Source organism: Eumetopias jubatus, unplaced genomic scaffold, assembly GCF_037043125.1.
Source record: "Eumetopias jubatus isolate StellerSeaLion01/CBP00866 unplaced genomic scaffold, mEumJub1_p1.0 scaffold_1, whole genome shotgun sequence".
Lineage (NCBI taxonomy): Eukaryota > Metazoa > Chordata > Mammalia > Carnivora > Otariidae > Eumetopias > Eumetopias jubatus.
Genome location: NW_028274807.1, coordinates 92,632,797 through 92,652,112, shown reverse-complemented (window position 1 = coordinate 92,652,112; position 19,316 = coordinate 92,632,797). Strand labels below are relative to the sequence as shown.

The 19,316-nt window shown below is 41.0% G+C and overlaps 1 protein-coding gene across 4 annotated transcripts in view; it reads right to left on the bottom strand.

Moving 5' to 3' along the window:
• PLD1 (phospholipase D1) overlaps positions 1–19,316 on the bottom strand; it is a 199,727-nt gene that overhangs the window by 52,521 nt on the left and 127,890 nt on the right. For all 4 annotated transcript variants that reach the window (XM_028100903.2, XM_028100906.2, XM_028100907.2 and 1 more), the window contains 5 exons: positions 15,255–15,383; positions 14,387–14,505; positions 12,531–12,644; positions 2,557–2,667; positions 94–182 (listed from right to left, as the gene is read on the bottom strand). In XM_028100903.2, coding sequence (XP_027956704.1) covers positions 94–182; positions 2,557–2,667; positions 12,531–12,644; positions 14,387–14,505; positions 15,255–15,383 — 562 coding nt within the window. The remainder of the gene's footprint in view (positions 1–93; positions 183–2,556; positions 2,668–12,530; positions 12,645–14,386; positions 14,506–15,254; positions 15,384–19,316) is intronic.

Genomic DNA, 19,316 nt, shown 5'->3' with positions numbered 1-19,316 from the left:
ATAGTATTTTAAAATGGGCTTTCAAAAGTTGTTTTAGCAGCAAATGCACGAACATTTGCAGTAACCACTCCTACCCAAATGCCAAAACGTTACCTGTGAGCTTTCAGTATCCTCTGAGCAATGGCATCACCTATCTTGTTGAATACAACTTTGTCATCAGCGCAACTTATGAAAAACTGGTTCTACAAGAAAGAGAGTCATCTGTAAGTCTTTCTTATCTCTGTAATAGATATATATATGGAAAGCGTGCTCTGTAACAAACACTACCCTGATGTTTAAAAAAAAAAAAAAAACATTTCACATAGCAGACATGTTCTTATTACTAAAATCATTTAGGAAAGTAAATGACACTGAGAATAAAAGAAGCCTCATCTCACCCTGGGTCTCATGCATTTCTAGGTAATATCACATATCATATCTTAGTCCAGTGAAGGCTACACTATTATTTCATCCTGTGATTTCTTTGTAGCTGACATTTTAGAAAGGTAGGAACATTCCAAATTTAATCAGTAGGGACCCTAGGTTTATGTATTCATGTATTGTGTAAATGCTCATGATGTAAAATCCTATACTGGTAAATTTTCTGTCTCATGTTAAGTTTACCTTTCTAGCAGGGTAGATGGCAGAACCCTGGTCTAATATTCTCCACCCACTCTCTATCATTTCCTAGTATCTGCTTTTGCCTTGTCTCATTTGTTTGGGTCACTTATTATTTCTGAACTTCTATTTTAAGGAGGTATGTTTCATAAACCAATAAACTGGAATAAGAAATGTTTTTCTTTTTTTCTTTAAGTAATTTGTACTATTCATTTACCTATAAAACACTGTTTAAAACTCTTCCTAAAAAACCCGGGTACAACGTTACTATCATAACGGTATAAAAGATTTAGTTGCTGCATAAAGGAAGGTCAGTAATTAGGTACAAATATAATCACTATTACATACTTAAATAAATTGTTATAATACACCTGTAATTTATAAGTATAATCATCAAAAAGTAATCTTTGCTAATCATCCTAAAGAGACATAGAAGCAATGACTCAAACTATGGTTCTCATCCCTTTGCAACATCATCATTTTTACTAGTTTACATGTTTTTATACTTAAGTATAAATCTTTAAACTGCCTCCATAAGACAAACTTACCAGGAGACACTCTGCGGGAACTCATTTGAGAATGTGTTTTCCCTTAAGGCATCACACAATAAAAATTTCGGTGGCAACCAAACCATGTTTGTTTTTCTGAATTCATATTACAGAGAAGCTTCACATTCCTCAGCGGCTGTAAGCACTCACTGGCCACATGTCACAGCCTGTTCTCCTTTTCTGGGCAGAGCAGGGTAGACCCCAACCACTTAGCTCGGCTAGAGGTGTAACAACCAGGGTTGTGCCCACAGCCATGTGTATCCACATGGCATTACGGACCTCATTTAGCACCGTGGTAGTACTCATTAGAAAGGCTGACCTAACACTATTAAAAAGAGATAAAGCAAAAGGACTCTGGGTAATGGATGAGGCAGCTGTTAACATCTTCTACTGTGATGGTATAACTGATGAAATTAATAATACTAATCGTATTAGTACTGCAAAGCTCCAGACTCTGATATTCAGAGTCCTTTTTCTGTTGCGTAGTCCCATCCAGGATACTGTAATGCACGTAGCCTGCTAATTTTTAAAATCAGCTTCTCTTTCTCCAGGCCTGTGAAATAAACAAAGCTCTAATTCTTTCCTATCTGCCCTTCGCGGGGTTGGTCACTGTATGGGGGAGGGGAGGGGTAGGAACATAGCCCAGGATGGTTTTCTCCAGGAAACCAATCTCCCTCCACACATTTAAAAAAAGTCAATGAGAAAGACAAGATGAAAATAAAGAAGGGAGATGTGCTCTGATGTATTTGTACAAATTGTGCCTTCTCATTTTTTTCAGGATTTTCCATGTGCTCTGAGCTAGCTTTGTATCTACTTTGAAGTTCAGTTAAGGTTCCCAAACTAAATGCAGTGTCCCTAGGTTTTCTCCTCTTCTCTGAACAAACTCTGGGATCTGACCACGCTTTAAAATGAACAATGATTCGTACAGGATTGAAGGAGGTGGTACTTGCCCTCAATATTCTCACATCTTCCTTTTCCACGTTCCTTTCCCTGCACGCTCCCTATTCCAATAATGCCAAACCAGTGGCATCCAGCGGTCTCCACTTTAGCAACTTACCCTTGTGTGTGCTCTCCTGAAACAGCACACGCCTCACACTTAGACCCTCCAACTAAAGACAAATAAAAACTTACTCAACCGTGTGTGGTATTTCTGGCTAATAATATTACAGTGAGTTGACACACTTTAATAACAAGAACTTGGGGGACCCCTACTAGAGTCCTGAGTTAATGAAAATGCAAAGTGCACGTCAGGCATGTTGGGGAGGTAAAATTTCAGGGGACTTGAATTCACATCTCAACATACGCCGATTAATTGCAGCAGATCCTGAGTCTGGGGACCCTGCAGTCTCTGTAAGCTACTTACGGGACGGGAAGGCAGGTTGTCATACTAAATAACATGAGCAGGACTTACTTCTATATAGATATAGTACTTGCTGTTCTCTATCACATGGATGTAAGCAGCATGGATGGACTCTTCATGGTACTTTATACCAGCCGACCAATCAGCAGCAGAGCGGAGCAACTACAAGGCAGCAATCAGAAATGAGCAAACAATTGAGAATGATGCCAGATGTAGTCATAAAATGAAACCAATCCTTTTTCTTCTACACAACTGAATGATTACAGGGGCCTGGGTGTCATGTGTGGGCCCAAGCAGAGGAGGTGTGTGGGACACTGGTCCCTGGACATAATCCATAGAAAGGAGCCTGGTTAGAAGTCAAGCCCTGAATATATCTTCATCCACCCAGGATTATTTTCATTCAAAACTGGAAATCATAAAGTGTAGTTTCTACAAAGGGTATCCCAGAGTACCTCTTTTGGGGGCTACGAGTAGGGTGACCATTGGTATTCTTTTTCCATAATGGTTCCACAATTACATCAGAATGTTGTTCTGGTGAATTTGTTAATAGTACTCCTTTTACTCTCTAAAGTGTCCTGTTTTGAACCATACGATAGGGTCACCCTAGCTCTGACTTGACAATGTGCTGATTCCTTTTCCCCCTGATAGGAAGTGTTCAGATTAATACATTTTAAAACACAAATAGGTTCATTTAGATATATAATCTTGGCTTTGCCTTTAATCAGCTGACTGATTCTTGGTGTGCCTCCTCATTGCTCACCTGTCTCATCCATATTGCCTCCCTCTATCCAGACACTCACCTGCTCCCACCTGGATTACATTAAGAGCTTCCAGCTCAGATACCTGAGTATCTGTTAAGTACACTGATACCTAGCGGGACTGCCTAGTCCAAAGCTCAGCCCAACCACTCAGTAGCTTCGATCTTGGTCAAGTTTCTCAACCTCCTGGTGCCTCAGATTTCTGTTCTATTAAACTGCATATGTATTTTATAGGGTTATAAAGAGGATTAGATGAATTACTATGAAGTGTGCAGGAGGCCTACTACCTGGTAAGCAGTATATAAGTGTTTGCTATTACTAATAAGAACATTAGAGGATGCATTCGAGCTACGGCACATCACGTCGGAGCTGAGCAGAGACTGTGGCTGTGCCGGGGACAGTGCACCAGAGGACATACAAGCCTTGCAAACTAAGAACCACCATTCATCACTTTTTCCAGTAGTCTAACTATGACTGCAGTACAATGGTGGACAGACAGTAGGTGCTCAGTAAATATTTATTGATTGATTTTCCTTAATACCATGATGTTGCAAAACAATCACTATAAAAATAGATTTGCTCTTCTTGATTTGAAATGAATATTGAAACTGTCTCTCATGAGGTCAACCGAAATTAAAAACAAAATGAATGGCTCCATATTATTAGGAATCTATAAAGTGATCCAGTATGTAATTGATTTTATGTCTATTATATATAAAAGATCTCATAGAATTCTTGATCTAATCAATAACTTTAAAATTTGCATCTATAGCACTCATGAAATTCAAACTAGTACTTACTAACATCATTGATTTTATCCTCAAAATCTTACTCTTTAGTATGAGGTATTTATTACAAAATAGCTTCTCTCAAAACACTTGTTTAATTTTATCAGATGAATACATGCCATTGGAAAGTTTAATTGTGAGTAGCAATAGTCAAATATCTCAAAACTCACAAGGAAAATTTAAATAAATATGACCCACACTGGGAAAATATCTTGATTTCACATCATCTCTAAGGAACTGCATTATTGTCTATCAGTAGAAGTGACAAAGTTCTGAACAAATAAAAGTTTCAGTTGTTAGTACTCCCAAATTTATGTTGAATTTGGTTGTGGAGGGGCATAGCCCTGAAAACGCAGGCTACCTTGAAAAGGTTCTTCCCCTCTGCTACACGTACTGATCTATTGATCGGGTTCTACAGAACTCTGGAGACAATGTATAAAATGGCAGAGTATGCTGGACAGATAGGAACTCTGGAGATCTGTGCTACAGCTCGGCCCTTACTAGCTCTTTCACCTTCAACAAATCATTTTAATATCAGTGAGGCTTGGTTTCCGCCACTGTACACCTGAGATCTCTCTCTCTCTCTCTCAGCCACCCTCCCCCCCCCCACACACACACGCACGCACGCAGCATGTGCCACGCCGCTGGGTGAAGAAACAAACAGCATAATAAACACACAGAGCTACATTACGGGGCACCTAGTAGATATTTGATATATAGGATTTCTACCTCTAAAAACTTACAGGCTTAGTTTATATACCACCTTTGGTGGCACTTCTCAGTCTTCCCCTCAAATCCAGAAACCTTATACTTTTCTTTCCTTTTTCACTTTCCAAATTTGCCCCGATTTAAAGATTTAATAAGCTAATTAACATAAGATATAAATGAGGACTGCCAAACAGGTTTCAAGTCTAATCATGATGTTTGAAGTAGTTTCCTGGGCAGCTATGCCAAAAAGAGGCTCCCTGGAAGGAGACACACTGGGGAGGAAAGCTAGCTAAGATGGATGGCGGACAGCTCCACGAAGGAAAAGGCAAGTCACGCATTTGCCATCTTTCCTGTGAAAGATACTGGTAAATGTTTCCCTTAAAGAGGCACTTAAACGTTTACAATAAGGACATTTGTAAGCCAAAAGAAGAAACTGAAGGAGAGCATAAGCAACGTGGGGGGGGGGGATGGGGGAGCCTGACGCCCATTAAACCTCAGCATGTGGGAGGTGGCCCCCTCCTGGGGTGGGAGTCAACATTATCAATCCCATCGTTTGAGTCCAAACTCTATTGTTTTCTCACAATGAAAACTCATTTAATTTTAGAAAGTCATCATTATGTATTAAATTTGAACATATCTTTCAAGTAATACAGAAAAAAAAACTTGGTATTACTCTTCTATTACTCTTACTATTATTCTAATTAGTCAACAACTCTCACCACAAGAAAAACTAAAAATACAGATTTCCCTTTGGTCCTGCCTCTACCCTGGAATGAGGGACCCTGAAGTGATATACACTTCAACTCAACTGCTTTAAATGCTTGATGGTCTAGGAAGTTTGTAAACAGCCAAACAGGTCAAACACACTGTGACTGACTCCCTTCTGTTTTAAATTTAGGATTTACTCTCTCCTTTTTCTTAACTGGTCTGACCAACTTGTCCTGCATTTCTGTTTTTTTTCTGTTAACTCAGACAAGCCTCAAACACTTGCTTACACATGCAGAAATGGGCCTTATCTTACTGCCCCAAGAATACGGAGAATCAATTCTAACCCTCACTTTTCAAACCTCAAGTCTGAATACACAATTTTAAAGCATATAAAAAAAAACCCACCTTTCTAATTTTATGTTTTAGCCTCAAAACCGTAACTGGAACTTGTCATTTTCCTTTGTACCCTGTCCTATTTTTTAACTCAGAAGATAGCCTTCTCAGGCAAAATAGGTGAAGGGGATTAAGAGGTCCAACTTCCAGTTGTAAAATAAGTAAGTCACAGAGATGGTACAGAGGATTGAGTCAATGATATTGTAATAATGCTGTATAGTGACAGACAGTGACCACATTTACCATGGTGAGCACTGAATCATGTACAGAATAGTTGAAATCGTTTTGTAAAGATAGAGAGATAGATAGATAGATTGATAGCCTGATAGATAGACTGATAGATTGATAGAGTGATAGATAGACTGACAGATTGATAGACAGATTGATAGGTTGATAGATAGTCGATAGATAGACCTGACACATTTGACAGTGAGGACAATGTGGCTTGCTCCTTTTTGAATCTACAGATAATGCATGTTTTACAGTACTCCAGATGTCTACACTCAATAAAACATTTGACAAAACCAAAAAAAAAAAAAAAAAAAAAAAAGATAGATTGATAGGTTGATTGACAGATAGATTGATAGATAGATAGATTGATAGATAGGCAGACAGAAAGATAACCTTCTCTTTCATCCACAAGTCCGATTCCCTTATATAGGGTGGGCCTAATTTGAATATACGAATTGAAATTCAGAAATTTCTTCTTGAAGGAAAACTTTGAAAACTTCCTTAGTATTTGTCCCAAATTCCTTTTCTCTTACTATAATGCTTTTCTTCCCTATAAATTCAGCACATATTTAATTTCTTTGTATTTCCCTAAACTCCCAAGTCAGTCAGTCGTGGACCAGAGACTGCTAGGACCATTTATATGTCTCTCAAGCAGAAGTTGGCTTCCATGGAGAAGCCCATCAGTGGCACGGGTCAGGAGACAAGGGAAGCACTCAGACCGTTGGGCCTTATTCTTCCAGTCTGTACCAAGGAGAAAAGCAGAACAGGAGCACCAAGAAATGGACTTAGTTCAAGAATTCACCTCATACTATCAAGCCCTTTCTTCTAATCACTACTTTGTCCATTGAGTGTCATCCATTCACCACACAACATGGGATGATCCTTTTGCCCGAACAACAGGGAAAAGTAACCTTGAGGCTGAAGGAGAGGAAGAAAATAAAACTTAAGGGGAGAGAAGTCCTAGGAAGAAAGCTGTAGATGGGGGCTCTCAGGAGCCAGGAAGAAGCAAGAAGAGGGTTGGGGGAGGACTTGGAGCTGCTGCAACAGAAGAGGATCCTAAAAGGCAATCTCGACATGCAGCTTTGCCTTGCTGGAGCCCTTGGTGGTTACAACCAGCCAGATCTCGTCAGAAACAGCCTCTGCCTCATGGTTACCACCTCGGGCCCTGGTGACAGACTGCTCAGCATCCAGCCTCAGCCTCACTGTTCCTCCCTGGGCTATTTTAACTTCCCAAAGTCTTACTTCCCTCATCTGTGAAAATAAGAGGTCACACAGGAGTCCAGTTTAGAGGCTGGTGAATATTGAATGAGATCATCCACAAAAAGCTTAGTGCAGTGCTGGGCAGGGAGTGAACACCCCCCGTTCATGGGGCTTCTCCCTCCAAGAACCACAGCAGCAAGCACAGAAATTCCACTGCATGGAGACCTGGTCCATAAATGGGCATACAGCCTCCATGTTAGGAAACTGCCTTAGAGGAAGTTAAATGGCTTTCTTTTACCCCTCCCTATCTACTTTATTTTTTCACAACACAAAACATGTTGTGGTCCTTTGAAATCTACACTGATTCCTACACTGACATCCTGCAGAGAGTCATGTGGCCATTTTCCCCAAGTGTAAGGAACAAGTTTTTCCACAAATATAATTTGCATGTCATTCACACACTCGCCTGTATAGTTTCTTTTCTGTTTAATATTTTTTAAAGATTTTATTTATTTATTTGACAGAGACACAGCGAGAGAGGGAACACAAGCAGGGGGAGTGGGAGAGCGAGAAGCAGGCTTCCCGCTAAGCAGAGAGCCCGACGCGGGCTCAATCCCAGGACCCTGGGACCATGACCTGAGCCGAAGGCAGACGCTTAACGACTAAGCCACCCAGGCGTCCCTTCTGTTTTTTTAACAGACAGAGAGATCAAAGACGTAACTCCAGCAGAATCATTTCCCTCAATTTGGCAGGACTTCTCAACAATGATTGTCTAAGGACTGGCTTTTCTACAATAAGCTACCCGATTTAATAAAGAGGATCGTTCCCTATATTGATTCCATATTGATGCTAATTTGGCATCAGGCATTGTCTTTTACCCTGATAGACATGCCAGAACGTCCTCTGTCTTGGTCATTTACCTTACATGGCAATGATAGCATTCGGGCACCCAGTTTGTTCTTTTTCAGGAGAAAAGAAGTTCTTTTATACAATCTGTGCGTAAGTGGTTTCAGAGCCATCCTTCCTCCACCCCTCGGCCCCAAGCCTTTCTCCTGCTTTGTCTTCTCTAAATGTTTTTGGCAGGCTTCTGAGAATGCCCAGCTCCAAGGGGAAACACCCAAGATTATTTTAAGAGTGCCGGTGCAAGTTGCTGAAGTCAGCTTTCAGGTTCAGATGACTTTATTTTTTTTAGTAGCAGAAATTCATGTTGGTGGGGGCAGCCTCTGTTCCCCCCCTGCCCTGGCTCTAATCTCCCTAACTAGTTGCCCTTGCTGGTTGTGTCAAGCCTTCTGCGGTAGCTGAGCATCACAGCTGGTGTTGGAATTACCAAGGACGACTGGACCCAATGTTTTTGTGTTAAAAGAATTAAATCACTGGGTTCCTTTTTGCAAACAAAAGAACATGAATCTTACCTACTCTCTACTTTATTATGTCAAATGCTCTTTCTCTCCATTTCAACAAATATATGGTATAAGGATTTTGTATCCAGAACTATCCTTGTGACCCACCCAGAAAAATGTCAACTGCTTTGTTCCAAACTCTTGAAAACACTAGGGAGAGCTTGAGGACTGAAGCTAATATGGATATAATCCAAACTAGTGCACTTTCTAAGTGCTGTTGCATGGATTAATTTAGCTCTCACCACCAACCCTATGATCTCTGTATAGTTGCCTACAACACACCAGGTCCCATCTCCCAGCTCCCTTCTGGCTTCTCTGGAAAACCACGGATTCAGCTAGATTATTGCTTTGGGCCTCTGAGCTCTACTCACTCATGACTTGAAAACAATAATGTCTAGAACAAGACGAATAACATGGAGAGCCAGTAAATAAAGTGAAGTGAAACAACACCGTGGTCAGAACTTTACGGAAAGGGAGAAATGAAGCACACTGATTTCTTTTCTTTTTTTGGTTTCTGGTCCTCTCAGACTTTCCTGACTTCAAAAATTTGGCACTGTGCCCACTGTTTTCACAACTGGAGTGATTTTGGCAGTTCTGAAAAACATCTCCTGACTACGAGTAACACTTCTTAAATTATGGGGGAGTCCTCTTCAAGAAAAAGAATACTAATTTACAAACGCAAACTCTGTATATGCTAGAATTACAACCACAGACTCCCCACTGGTGTCCTTGCTTTCACTCTCTTTCTCGTCTAAGTTCTTCGTATGTACAACCTTTAGGTCCCCCAAGTGTGTTTATTCAGAGAGATGGAAACAGACGCGTGACAAAATGAGAGACCCTCCATCCATTCGGCTTGGGAAATTCTCACAGCACATTCATTCTTAGTGATTCCATGATACATATCAGCATAACAAGGGCCCTAAGAAATCCTGTGCTCAGAAAATCTGCCAAAACTTCTCTGTCCATGGAAATTTTTCTTGTGGCATAGCTATTAGCATTTCACAGGTAAAACCAGGTTTGTAAACTCTGATCTGGGTTAATTTTCATAAAGCATTCCTATATCATTCTGCATCCTAGGTGGAAAAAAAAAAGTTCCAAAGTTCACTAACGCCTCCAGGATCAGGTCCAAATTAACCAGGCTGGCACTCGGGGGCATCCCCAATCTGGCCTTAAGCCGTCTCAACTTCACCTGCCAACTCTTCAAGAGCAAATGGTCTGTGGCAGTCAGATCTACCATCCACGGAGCATGCAGGCAAGACACCCAGTTCTCTCGTCCTCACTGCCAGACTCTCACAGCATGCTGGGCCCTACTTTCAAGCTAGCAGTTAGTCCTGGACCACACCTAGCCTTGTTAACTGAACAGTTCAACGTCACAGCTTTCTCTCCCCCAGCTAATGAGGCTTCCAGAGGCCGAGAACTTGTGTCTTCTTCCTCAGCACCCAAGTATGCACTGATGACTTCACTGTGCAAACATATGGCACTTAATAAACGTGTTGACTGAATAAATGAATTAATGAGGAAGTCCTGGTAGACTTCCTTTCAAATCAATTGGCTCTAGAGGTTCCTGAGTCCAGGCCACCCGAGCATATCAAGCATATCAAGGATGAACATAGAAGCATATCAGGAGATACCACGGATCCAGCCCCATCTCTAACACCACATTCAGTGATGCAGAGAAGGTGACTCAAGGGAGGCATTTGATAGAGTGGACATGCAGAGTATCTATCTACTATGCCAGGGAACTGGATGAGAATATATAAAACAGGGCTTTACCCACAGGTAAGAGAAGACATATGTTTATGCAACACCAGCATACAACTTCCTTTGCTGATCACAAAAATATAGAATTCCCAGAAATTCCTTTTCAACAGATGCTTAATTCGCATCTGCTAACTTTGATAAGTTGATCGCTGAGTCAACTTATTGACTTATTGAGCCATCTCAAATCTTAAATTCTCTTGTTTTCTTAACATGAAGGCTCCTATTTTATCTTACAGCATGGGTAATTTTTCCCTCCAAGTAGAATAAAATTAAATAGGTTCATAAAATATTCATTAACTTACATATGAACATACATATATCTGTGCCTCTAAGTTTAAATTGTCTCCTGTAGCCTGGGATAACTAAATATTTGCTATAGGTATTTCTCTCAAGTGGTTTATCTTTTGATTGTTCTCTTATTTGATCTATGGCCTGAAATGTCTTTTTATTTCTTAGATACAAATACTACTTGTATATAGTACAAAGTAACTGATTTAGGCATTTCACTAGAATCCATGTCCAGATTATACAAATCTGTATTAGTGATGTCAGTAGCAGAGACTGCTGGATCTTTATTTAAACAATCTTTTTTTTTTTTTTTAAGAGGGGGGCTGGGGAGGGGCAGAGGAAGAGGGAGAATCTTAAGCAGGCTCCATGCCCAATGCGGGGCTCGATCTCACGACCCTGAGATCATGACCCGAGGCAAAATCAAGAGTCGGATGCTTAACCAACTGAGCCACTCAGGCGCCCTTACTCAGTATTTTTGATGCTGATAGTGATGACCTTGAACAAAAGGCAACGTCAAAGGCTGCCCATCCTAGTTCTGCCCCTGATGATCTCAAGATATTTGAGGTGAGGTAACAATGGACTAGAGCAGGATTTCAAGCTCCACTTCTACCTACAACCAGCTGGTGACCCTTGACAAGTCTCATAGCCCCACTGGGTCTTAATTTTCCTACGTGTAATCTGAGATGCTTCAACTGGATGTGGTAAAATTATGTGACTTCATTAAGCAAATTCCATATTCTATTAAAAGAGCCTCTAAAAGGCATTTGGCTAATTAGGAACTAAAATTAGATTGAACTATAACTAGCTTCTTACATGTGAAGTTTCAGCCACATTCCTGGTGCTTACCCGGTATCAATCCCTGGTTCACAGGGTATCATGTTGCTAGGGTCACTTCAGAAGGAATAACAGAACAAGCCTTTCCTTGACTGGCCTTTCCTAAGAATATTTATTTATTTACACATTTTCCAATTATGAACACATTTATTAGAATCCTTGTGACATAAAGATCCTTAATTTACTTGTAAACTTAATACATTTTTGAGGAAACTAAAACCAGACCCTTTATAGCAAATGCTATGAATGGAGGACAAAGAAACTTCTTAAAAATATTTTGTAATTGTAGATGAGCTATTCCAGACTGATTAACCCTCTTGAGTCATTGTGCAACCTACCAGTGATAATATCAAACAAAAAGTAAAAAAAAAAAAAAAAGAAAAATTTCTTGAGCATTTGATGTTTTTACAACTTATGCATTAAAGATTATATCGATTGAGAATACACATGCTTTCTGTGAGACCCTCTCATAAGGGAAAGGCTTCTTAACAATGACTGTTTTATATTTCAGTTATAAAGTGACTCAACTAAGAAGATTATCCATCACCTACTCTAGGATAAGTGTAAGTATAAGACCCTAGGATAGCCACAGTGGGAGGAACAGAGGCATAAAAGAGATGAGTGTGTCACTAAAGAAATTGATAATACAGGTGAAACAAGAGATGTACATGTAAAGATAATGATGAATACACTGCAGAATAGAAGATGAGTAACAGAGGTAACAAGCAGTAAGGAAGTAAAACTGTGTGTTTATTATATTTATAAGTTTTAAAAAGAGGATAAATGGAACACACATACTTTCAATAGGAAATATAATACTCAATTTTAAAAGGTCTATTCAGATTTGCTTTGGAGTTGTCCTCATTGAGAAATCTGAAGCCAATGAACTAGGCACTTAATCCAGTAAGAGTAATTTTATTCAGTGGCATTTGGTGAAAAAGAAAAGCTAGCCTTACCTGTACATTGGCATGGACGGACCCAGGCACTTGATATTTCAACTCATGGGCTGTTGTTTGAGATTTGGGAAGCAGGAAAGGATAAGAAAGGGATCGATATTTTGACTTCATAATCTAAAATAAAGAAAAACAGGTAAAAAAAAAAAAAAAAAAAAGATCCAGATGAGAAAATAGCTCCATTCCTCCCTACTTTGTGATTATAAAAGAAATTCAGATTCATTTGATAAAGAAAAAGAAAAACATTAACAGTGGAGTTTCTAGTTGAAGAGGCAATAGATTATTTATTTTGTGTTCTTTCCATTTTCCGGAGGCAGAGAACTCCTTTTCTCCTTCTTTTTTTTTTTAGCTTTTGTAGTGGGCATGTATTGTTTTATATTTTTAAAGAAAGCTTAAATGCAACCTAGAGTTATAGAGGTATATAATGGCAAAAAAAATGGTATTTTTTTTGTAAACTGATTTCTTACTATGTTGTAGATACCTTGTCACAGCAGTATAGCACTGTATATCCTATTTTAGTAACTTCCTAAGAAAATGATAAGGAACCATAATTTGTTAAATAAATTCTTATTAATGTGCATTTCAGTTATTTCTCATTTTATCAGAATTATTAGAAGCAATATCAAAATAAATTACCTATCAGATTACTTCTCTTTTTTAGATTTTATTTTTTTATTTACTTGCCAGAGAGAGCACAAGCAGGGGGAGCGGCAGGCAGAGGGAGAGGGAGAAGCAGACTCCCCGCTGAGCAGAGAGCCCGATAAGAGACTCGATCCCAGGACCCTGGGATGATGACCTGAGCCGATGGCAGACACTTAACCGACTGAGCCACCCAGGCATCTCCAGATTACTTCTTTAACCTAAATACCCAAAAAACATTTTCTGAGTTAAAGGTTGGATACTTTTTGAAAAGCTTTCTGGGGTTTACCAGTTTATCCTGCCAGGAAGAGAGTATATAAGCATTGGAAATCCCAAAACCAATCATAGACAGGTTAAAAGTAGTATTCCTTCATTTATTCATTCATGCTCCCTCAATTTTCGTTAAAAACATTTCCATTATTTCTCAGACTCCATGCTCAGTGGGGAGTCTGCTTGAGATTCTCTCTCCCTCTCCCTCTGCCTCTCCCCAACCCCCCACTCTCTCTCTAAAATAAATAAATCTTTAAAAAATATTTCCATTATTTCTAAAAATTTATAAAGTTTATGTAAATAAAAGCTTACGTAAATGAAAAATCAGGTAAGATTCTAAGCTGTTGATAAAACAATTTTTTCCCAAATTATCAAGGAGACTAATGCCTTGTCATAATTTATAGTAAAGAAGATGGAACCTTAATGCCACCTGGGTGGTAGGTACTTAAGTTATTCCCATAATGAAGGTATATGACACAGTCTGAAGAAAAGGAAAATGGCCCCATCTTCTCACACTGCTCCCCTTGCTCAGAGCCACCTCCCAGAAGCTTGGACCGGTGTGAACCCCCCAGCGCAATGCCAGGACTGGGAGGACTTGAAAGCTCGAGCTCTCTCATCCAAACAAGGTCCCTGTCCCCCCTACAATAGCCCTCCAGCTGACCATCAGCACAGACCAGATGCTTAACCAACCCTGAGGATCCAAAATGTGAAAAGGATCACAATAGGCCCCGAAAGTGGCATCTATCTCTCTCTGTGCTCTGAATTGTCTGCAGTGGGAAAGTTCAGGAACGTCTTCTTTTCCTTCTGCCCGCCGACCCTGGCACTCTGGCAACCAGGCACTCAGGAGCAGATGGGTCACCGCAGCACCTTCTTGCCAACCCTCTAGGTTTCTCCTCTTCCAAGCTCTCTCTCTTTATGTGGGCTGAATCGTGATAAAGTCAGCCACGTACCTTCGTGAAGTTCCAGCGCTGGATGAAATGACGGGCCACATCACGAGCCGCCTTCCCGTGGACTGCAGAGGCGATGTCATGCCATGGCATCCGGGGAGTGGAGTGTCTGTCAATGAAATCTGCCCAGGTGCCCCAGGCACAGATCATGACTAACTGCTCAGCCAGGGACAGAGCCATCTGATTCCAGCACTGACCCCGACCATGATCCGTCAAAGGAAATGTGGTAATGTTCACTACGCATATATTACTTGGCTTGTGTGGAACCATATCTTTATAGCCAAGGGAAACAGAGATACACACTGAGGCGCACAGTCCCCCATGGGCTTCCCCCCAGGATATGTCCATTTCACTTAGTATGAGACAATCACTAGGCAAGGCAAGATGCGAGTTGGTGTAAATTATCTAAGGTTGTGGACTTAATATTACATTTTTCTTTTGTGTCCTGTTGAAATAACCTCAGGCTATGTATATACAGTTCCATCTCTATCTCCTCTTAGATATATAAGCACAGTGATAATCTGAAAATGTGCCATTTTCATGCTGGAAGATGAAGATGATAGGCAGAAAAGGAGAGGATCAAAGGAAAGGCACCATCTCTTGCAGAATTACAGATTATTACCCCCAAAATATGCCTAGATGAAACCTGGAGGTCTCAAACAGCAAGCTATATCTCATGCTCTTTTCTCACTGTAACTACGAGGAAAAGTCCTTAGGTATATGACTGAATCATAGTCTCCAAAGTTTTACCAAATATTCAAAACAAAACAAAGCAGAACAAAGGAAAGTATATCCTGCGCATGCATACTCTGTCAGATGCTGACAAGTAAAAAACAAAATATAAGCAGCCACCCATGATCATGGCACTCACCAGCAAAAGGTTTATCCAGTTGAACCCAGTCTTTGAACACAAAATTGCAATAGTCCTTTCCATGCCAGAACCTGGTTTCCCCGTGGAGCTCTCCCATGCCTGTTTGCAAACTGCGGATGGAGCTGGTGTCTGTGAAGGTAGCAGAGACTGTGTTCAAGTGGGCCCCGGTGGGGGTGTGGGGGGGGGAGTGGCGGGGAGGCCCATTAAACACCCAGGGAATTCTGAACTGTTCTCCTTAAGGCACAGAACTAGGGCAGCATGTGTTCATCCCATCTGAGGCTGTGGGCTAGCAGGGTTTCACACTGTACACAAGTTTATCACTAGTGGGTAGTTGGGGCTGTAACCAGGCTCATCACTTGACAGTGAAATTCAACATTCTTCTCCCCATCTACCAGATGACTGAAGAACGGATCACAGAGCTAACTGTGAATAAAGAACTCACTGGGAGGGACAATGAAAGAGCAATAAAGCCAGGTCAGGCAGAGAAACGTGAGAGGCAGAGGCCATAAAGAAATCATGCCCTTGGCTCTCCCCAGCTGATATGGTGCACACCCAGTACATAATTCTTGTCTTTTGCAACTCAAAAGCAAGAACCTCAAATCTGCAGGCAGCCCCTGTGCCAGCCCTGGAATTGTCAAGCTAAGGGACACTGAGCTTCATCTTTTGGGGTCAGAAATTCTTTATACATAAAAGGAAGAATTTGGCCTAGATGGATGGCATCTAAGATCTTTGGGCTCTCACATTCTACATTCCCAGCATCATAAATGACATCCATAAAAAATATCACAACAACACACAGAACTTATGATCACATAGGTGCAAAAGCAGCAATCCACTGCAACGTTTCACGTAGAGCTCTGCTGGGACCATTTTACTAAAGGGTGAATACTTTGACTTAAATAGTTAGTATATTTATGTTGACCACAAAGGCAACTAAGCAGGAAGACGAGCAGAACTACACATCACAAATGCAGCACTTGGCACAAAAGAGGCACTTAACAAATAAGACACTGGATGCAAAACTATTCGTTGAATGAATAAATGGGAGCACGTCCCAGTGAGACTAGCGGACTGGCCCCTACCACCGCACATCCCAGAACCGTCTTTCTAAAATGCACTGTTGGCTTAAAAGCATTTTAAGATCACCTGCTGCCTACAGGGAGTCAAATCCTAAAAGCTGAGTGTGCACAGAAGGCTCTTTCCCAACTGGTGCCAACCTCCCTCTCAGAGCCTTTATCCTCCAAGCCATATTTCTCATAGTATTCGGACAGGCATGGTCTGTTATGTCTTCGTGCGGCTGGCACATTATTCCTTCGGTCTGGAATGATCTTCCCTCCCTCTCATTCTCAACTTCACATCCTTCCAGAGCCACATTAGCTGTTACCTGCCCTACCGCTACCTCGCAGATCCCAAGAGGGAGAGGCAACCCCTAGCAGTGCTGTAGAACCATCAGCAGCTGCACCCCCCAGGGCTTCTGACTCTGTGACACAACCACGTAAGGATGCCCCCCACCAGTCTGTAAACTCCTCAGGGCTGGAGAGTGTCACTTCGTGGCTTGCTGTAGCTCCCGGTATTCAGTAGGCAGTCAGTATTTGCAGAGTGCAAGTTTTTAAACAATCACCACACACACTGCTGATATTCTACCTCAAACTGAGTAATTAATCCTCAAAGGTTACTGAAATTATCTATAAAAGAAAAGTGTCTGGGGCTGCGCAGGTGGCTCAGTGGGTTAAGCATTGGACTCTTGATTTTGGCTCAGGTCATGATCTCAGGATCGTGAGATGGAGCCCCACGACAGGCTCTGGGCTGGATGTGGAGCCTGCTTAAGATTCTCTCTCTCTTCATCTCCCTCGGCCCCTCCTCGCCTCTTAAAAAAAAAAAAATGTGTTAAAGTGCTAATTATTCTTTTAGACATTTTATTGATTGATTGATTGATTGAGAGAGAGAGAGAACATGTGCACACGCGTGCACTCACACACACGTGAGCAGGGGTAGAGGCAGAGGGAGAGGGAAAAAGAATCCCAAGCAGACTCTGTGCTGAGCTTGGCGCTGGACACCAGGCTCCATCTCAGGACCCTGAGATGACTGGAGCCCAAACCAAGAGCTGGACGCTCAACCAACTGAGCCACCCAGGCGCCCCTTAGCATGCTAATTATTAACAAAACTAAATAAGGTTAAAAACAGAATTCTATTGACTTCTCCCAGTGATTTATTTTCCTGCTCTGTTAAGACTAAAGGCCAAAGTACTGGTAATCTGTTTGCTCACCTGTAAAATCTTTACAGTAAGCATGGCACTTTGTAGTTAAAAAAAAAGTAAAAGAAAACAGGAACAAAGAATGAGATAAATAATGGGTCAAATTCCAAAATAAAAAAAAAATATATATGTAAGATAATATACATATAAGCTAAAGCTCTATATTTACATACATATACTTATTTAAAAATTAACTTTCACCTAATAATCAGTTATGATAAGAAAAACAAAACAAAGCAAATTCTAGTCTCAGAAAATTATGTTGGTTCTAATTGGATCCAACCTGTTCGTAATTCAAATTTGTTTTTAGTTTCAGTCTAAATAATCTTGGCCTAAGTTATTCCAAATAAATCAGGGTCTTCCTCGGAACACATGAGATATTAAAGCAATAGAGCCAAGGACTCCTAGTTACTGTGATTACTGCTCAGAAGTGCGTATGCACCTACAAGTAGGAAGAGAGGCTTTTTACATCAGCAGTGCTGATCTGAGGGCTTCTCCTTGGTCTGCATCTGGCTCCCAACTGATTGCACGACTGCACCTGCCTTGTCTTTGGCATAGGTTTTCGTGCCAGTTTTCTGCCATCCTCATCCATCAGTGGCCCAGACCCTGCCTGCCAAGGCTGCATCCCCTACACCATTACTCCAACCCCCCTTCTTGACCTACTTTCCTAGTTCCTTCTCCCAAACAAAGTTCTCCCCGACCTTCTCCAAAATGTGCCCCTCTAGCCCTGGCTTCTCCTTTGGCTCTAAGAAGTACAGCCACTTCCAATGTCTCACTTGGCCTCGTCCACCTAGTTGGTCGCACCAGCATTTGAAAGTGTTTAACACAGGAATCACTATTATCCTCACAAAATCAAGCCTTCCCTGGAGATTTCTGCTTTCTGTTCATAGTTACTCAAGCTGAAACCTCGAAATCTACGTTGGCTCCTCTCTTTTCTTTGCTGTCTTCTCCACCTACCTCCCGATTGCCACTTCCCAAATCCTAATGAAATTCTGCTGATTCTCTCTTTGGAAAAAAGTTTCTTCCATTTACTTCATTCTTGGGACAAGCTAGTCAGACTTCCTGTACCTCTAGTGTAACTTAGTAAAATACCACCCTTAACACCTCCCTCCCCCCACAGCCCCTCTTCTTCAAATCCCACCCCCACCTCTCACCCCCCAGGGATTCTCCAACATTTAGTGGATGAAATTCAATGCCGCAGCTTGATTTTCAAGGCCCTCCATATACAGGTACAGATCTATCCCATCAACCCAATCTATACACAGATTTACGCATCCCTTAACCAAAATTTCAAAACCCAAAAGCTCTGAAAATTCAAATGTTTTCTTACAGCTCATTTGTTAGTAAAATCTGACCTGAACTGACAAGAGATTGTAATCTTTATTTATCCCATCTGGTGCTGAACAAATATAAATGATTTCCTTACAGGGTATTTCCAGGACCCTGCAAGCAGCATAACATAATAAAGTATAGGTATTGCATTACCTTTCTAAAATCCAGAATCTTCTAATTTCTGAAGTACCTCTGACCCCTAGAATTTTGAGTAAGAAATGGTAGACCTCTGTGTATTTACCACATTCCACACCTACGTCTGAGATGCTGAAATAAACACTTTTGGCATTTCCCATATATGTGCCTTAAGATACAACATCTACCTAGGGTGCCTGTTTTTCTCCCTTCTTAGGCTCTACCTACTGAATTTTTGCCTATAACCAGGGCCAGTTCCAAAACGGGTCCCCAATGAGTTATATTTTCAAAAAAACCTTCTGATTTTTGAAACTGGGATTTTAGAATTGTGGATCAGGGTT